Here is a 5,410-nt window from a genome sequence, read left to right as displayed (position 1 = left end):
TTATATTTTAGATTTTTTATATTTAAAATAAGATGTTTATCTTGTATTTGATTGTGTTTATCTGCAGTTAGTTACACGGATTCAGTTATGGGATGAAATCGGATAGGGATGAACGGGTTTAAGAGTTTTAAGAGTTTAAGAGTTTTTAAGAGTTTTAGCCAAATGCATTATAATATAGTATAGATTAATTTAGTACCTATCATTGGTTTCCATTGCGGGGAAATCGACATGGTGCAAGCCCAGAATAGTGACAGTAGTAATCCACTCGATCCGATTGCCGCTCAATTGGCTGCCATAGCCGCGAAATTGGAGTCAATTGAAAYGATGAAGGAAGATATAGCAGCTCTGAAGAAAGGAGAACGATCAAGAGGAGGCAAGAATGACGAGGGGGAAAATTCTTGGAGGGGTCAACAGCCATATTGACCCTATAACAATATTGATTTCCCGATTCTTAGCAGCTGAGACCCTCGCGTGGCTGCTGAAAGCCGAAAAATATTTCAGGTATTATCAAATACCGGATGAAGAGAAGGTTGAGATAGTTTCAATGCACTTAGAAGGGGATGCCTTGGACCTCTATTCATGGCTCTCTGGCGATCATCCAATCACTTTTTGGGAAGAATTAGTCCAAGCGTTTACCAAAAACTTTGGCCTTGCAAAGTTTCAAAACCCGGATGAGTTCCTTTCTAGCATTAAACAAACTGGTTCGATACAAGAATATCGGCGGCAGGAGTTCGTTAAGAGACCCTCTCGGGTTTCAAATTGGCCCGATCATTGCCTTTTAGGGGTAATCCTAAACGGCCTCAAAGATGAATTAAAATCCGATGTACGAATTCACAAGCTCCGTACGTATATAGTGCCATGAGTTTGGCTCTGGAGTTTGAATCTAAACTCAACCCCCCCCCCACCGACCCGGAAAAAGTGCTTCTTGGACCCCAAATTCGAAACCCTTACAACCGGATCCCAAACCAACAACTTTCACCCCAGCCCAAACATCAACCCAACCAAAAAATACTTTCGAATTTCCGAAGCAGAGAAACAAAAACGATTCCTAAAAGGGGAATGCTTCAGATGTGGCGATAAATATGGATCGGGTCATCGTTGCAAAACCGGTACTTTCAAGGTTTTAGAGGCTGATGAGGATGTTGAAGAATCACCTACAACAGATCTAACCGGCCTCAATTCTGACCAGGAAGAAACTACTGAAATCAGTTTACATGCTATTCTGGGAAAGTCACATCCTACCATGATGAAGGTCTATGGTATGCTTCATTCTACTGAAGTTTTAATTTTAGTTGATGGTGGTTCTACACACGATTTTATTTCAGATGTCTTGGTGAATGAACTTAAGCTGGCTCCTCAACCGATAGCGCCTTTCGGTGTTCAAATCGGTCACGGGGGATGTAATTCGATGTGGCCAAATCTGCAAAAATCTTCTTGTACAGATTAATGACCTCAAGATTTCCATCATTTTTCTCTTGGTGGAGCTGATCTAGTTTTGGGTATTCAATGTTTAGCCACATTAAATACGATTCAAGCTAATTGGAAAGAATTGTTCATGATTTTTTCAATAAATGGGAAGCCATACCAACTATAAGGCATTGAATCCGGCCCCCAAAAATCATCCAGTTTCCAACATCTAGCCATTGACCTGAAGTTACCCCGTGCATACCGGCCCCACTACAACCTATTCTCACCCAATACACCACTGTTTTTGAGGAACCTCAACATTTACCCCCGGTTAGATCACAAAAACCCATTCAATTCCACTTTTGTCAAGCTCCACCCCGCCTAACATCCGTCCTTACCGTTATCCCCACTCCCAAAAAATGAGATAGAGAAACAAGTGGAACAGTTGATGACCGTTGGCTTTATTCAACCGAGTACCAGCCCTTTCTCAAGCCCTGTATTACTAGTGAGGAAGAAGTACAATTCTTGGCGAATGTGCATCGATTATCGGGACCTTAACAAGATAACTATAGCCGATAAATACCCTATTCCCAATATTGAGGAGTTACTTGATGAACTATATGGTGCTACGGTGTTCTCAAAACTCGATTTGCGATCGGGTTATTATCAAATCAAAGTGGCAGCCCCGAATGTCAAAAAAACAGCCTTTCGCACTCACTCGGGTCATTACGAATTCAAGGTCATGCCTTTTGGTCTGACTACTGCTCCCTCCAAATTTCAGGCTATCATGAACGATCTATTTCGTCCTTACTTACGACGTTTCATACTTGTGTTCTTTGATGACATTTTAATTTACAGCCCAAGTATGGAACAGCACATGTTTCATTTGGAACAGACCCTAAAATTACTTCATGACAATCATTTTTTGCCAAATTATCGAAATGTTGTTTCGGGCAAGAACAGGTTGTGTTCCTTGGTTAGGTCGTGGCCCGTACCATCAACAGTAAAGGAAGTGAGAGGTTTCCTCGGGTTAACCGGGTATTATAGGCGCTTTGTTCGTAATTACGGTCTCATAGCCCGACCCCTCACCGCATTGACCAAGAAGGATGGGTTTAGTTGGTCGGGAGCGGCCCTTAAAGCCTTTAATGACTTGAAACAAGCTTTGCTTTCTACACCAGTTTTGAGATTACCCGATTTCTTGAAACCCTTTATTCTAGAGTGTGATGTTTCGTCGGATGGCGTGGGAGCAATATTATCACAAGAGAACCATCTTGTGGCCTATTTCAGCAAGAGGTTTTCCCCATCTAACCGATTCAAATCGGCTTACGATAGGGAGCTGCTAGCATTGGTCCGGGCGGTACAAAAATGGAGTCATCACCTGCTTGGTCGGCATTTTCTCATCCGTACGATCATTATGCCCTGAAGTTTTTATTGGAAGAGCGCATTACCACTACCAAGCAGCAAAGGTTGCTACTTAAACTCATGCCTTATGATTTTTCGATTATTCACAAGGACGGAAAAGAGAACAAGGGGGTTGATGCCTTATCTCGTCGACCCCATTCAGGAGAATTATTGACACTCATTGTCCCTTATCGTGTTGAGGTGGCTGATATCAAAGTTGGGTTGCAAACTGATCCATTTACAGGCGACCTAATCAGCAAATTGAATAAGGACCCTTCGTCCGTCACTGATTTCTCTCTTGCAAATCAGCTTTTGTTTTATCAAGGGCGTATGGTAATACCAGAGGTATCTTCCCTCAGACTTAAGTGTTACAATAAGCACATGATACCCCAATCGGTGGTCATGGGGTTTTTTTAAAAACCTATAAACGACTTTCCTCTTGATACTATTGGCTAAAGATGAAACAGGATGTGAGGATTTTTGTATAGCAATGTGTGTTATGCCAACAACAGAAATACCAAACTCTGTCTCCCGCCGATTTGCTTCGGCCCTTACCCAAAGGATATCTCCATGGACTTTATCGTTGGTTTGCCTCCATCAAGCCGTTTCAATACTTAGTCGTGGTGGATCGCCTAAGCAAATATGCTCACTTCCTTTGTTTGTCTCATCCATTCACGGCCAAAGGAGTAGCTACGGTATTTTGCAAAGAGATAATCAGATTAAGATTACATGGTTTTCCCCGCTCTATCATTTCTGATATAGACGTTGTCTTCGTTAGCAACTTTTGGCAAGAATTGTTCCGATTAAGTAAGACTAAGTTAAAATTGAGTACAAGTTACCATCCTCAAACGGACGGTCAAACCGAAGTTCTAAATCGTTGCCTAGAAGCTTACCTACGCTGCTTTGCTAGTGAACAACCAACCAAATGGGAGTACTTTCTTACCATGGGCCAAATATTCATATAATACCGGCTACCACACGTCCACCGGTACAACCCTATTTTATGTTGTTTATGGCAGGGAACCTCCTTCTTTGTTTCCTTATGTGGTGGGGGACACCAAAAATGCAGAGCTGGAACAACAATTAATTGATAGGGATGATATGTTGAAGCTTCTTCGACAAAACCTCCAAAAGGCCCAAGACCGGGTGAAAAACCAAGCAAATTTGAAGCGACCGGAACTCACGTTTCAGGTTGGTGACTATGTCTTCTTGAAGATTCAACCTTATCATCGAAAGAATCGGGCCAATCGTAGGTATGAGAAGCTATCCCCAAGGTTTTTTGGCCCATACCGTATTAAACAAACAGTTAGTCCAATTGCCTATGAGTTGGAACTACCATCCGAAGCTAAAATCCACCCGGTCTTCCATGTCTCAATGCTTAAATCTGCCCATGGATCTTTTTCTTCAGTTCCAATTGCACCATTACCCATCACCAAAGACTGGGAAATTGACTTGCAACCAAGTTCTGTCATCGCTCTGCTTATCTAACTTCTACCCAAAAGTTTTAGGCTTCATTTCACTATTGTAGTTCTATAGCTCATTTTAGATCCGACATAAGAAAATGCACCTGTTTTCCTGGGAACAGGAAACATACTGAAACCAACAATACCTCCTAATTATGCAGACATGAATAGATCCTCGACTTGAAGTAATAAGCAGATGATAACAATAAAGCATTTCAATGAAAATTAAACCACCAAATATATTCCATTGATGTCATAAGAAAGAGAATTGTCGAACCGTATCTTGCCCACAGCTGAGGTTCAGTGCCGCTGCACTCGCGGATCAGTATTGGCAACTTAGGGTTTGCTTTCTTCAGCTCCTTGTAATTCTTCTCAACAAACGCCCTGTCACCGAAAAGAAAATTGATTTCAAAAAAATAGATGTGATTAGGGCAAAGAGCAAAACGATACTAGAAATCCATGAAACCTGAGATCGATGAAGTGATTTAGTTTCAATGATACCTCGTGGAAGAACTGGCAGGTGAAGTTTGACAAAAGAGAACTCGGAGCTCTTTCAGATTCTTGGATAATTGTCCCATCCACGCCATTTTCGATATCTGGTTTAACCGGAAACTATGGTGTCGTCGCAACTGCTTTCCGATTTGTTAAACGGTGGTCTGGAGAAAGAAGGCAATCCCTACGGCCCTACCCTTCCTTGTTTGGTACAAATATTTAATTGTTAAAAAAAAAATTATAATATAAAAATCACAAAAATCCAACGAATTTTTTTATTTTAAATCATTGAATTTTGTTCGGATGAGTTGGGTTGGGTTGGGTTGACGGGTTAGTACTGACATAAATTTGACGAATGAAATACTTTATAAAACACTAGTTGTGTACCTGCGTAATACGGCGGGAGCCATGAATTTTAATGATTTTGAAGTTTCATTGGTTTTATTAGAGAATATTTAACGATGATATAAGTTACACTTGGTTTTTACATATAAATACAATTTGAATAAATAAGAGTTATGGTTCCAATTACAGTCTATCGATGAAAAAAATTATACGACATTTTAAAATCCAGTATATTTAAAATCCAACATATTTAAACGACTCCACAAATGTGTTCGATTTACACCAAAAGTAATGAATCAAGA

The 5,410-nt window shown here is 40.7% G+C and overlaps 1 protein-coding gene across 1 annotated transcript in view; it reads right to left on the bottom strand.

The window, feature by feature from the left end:
• LOC112518302 (NADH dehydrogenase [ubiquinone] 1 alpha subcomplex subunit 2-like) overlaps positions 1 to 4,976 on the bottom strand; it is a 9,483-nt gene extending 4,507 nt beyond the window's left edge. The window contains exons 1-2 of the mRNA XM_025125951.1: positions 4,773 to 4,976; positions 4,549 to 4,655 (exon numbers count right to left, since the gene is read on the bottom strand). Coding sequence (XP_024981719.1) covers positions 4,549 to 4,655; positions 4,773 to 4,858 — 193 coding nt within the window. The 5' untranslated portion in view covers positions 4,859 to 4,976. The remainder of the gene's footprint in view (positions 1 to 4,548; positions 4,656 to 4,772) is intronic.
• Positions 4,977 to 5,410: the final 434 nt, after the last annotated feature.

Source organism: Cynara cardunculus, assembly GCF_001531365.2.
Source record: "Cynara cardunculus var. scolymus isolate 2C chromosome LG 9, CcrdV1, whole genome shotgun sequence".
Taxonomy (NCBI): domain Eukaryota; kingdom Viridiplantae; phylum Streptophyta; class Magnoliopsida; order Asterales; family Asteraceae; genus Cynara; species Cynara cardunculus.
This window is presented reverse-complemented; position numbering and strand designations above follow the sequence as displayed.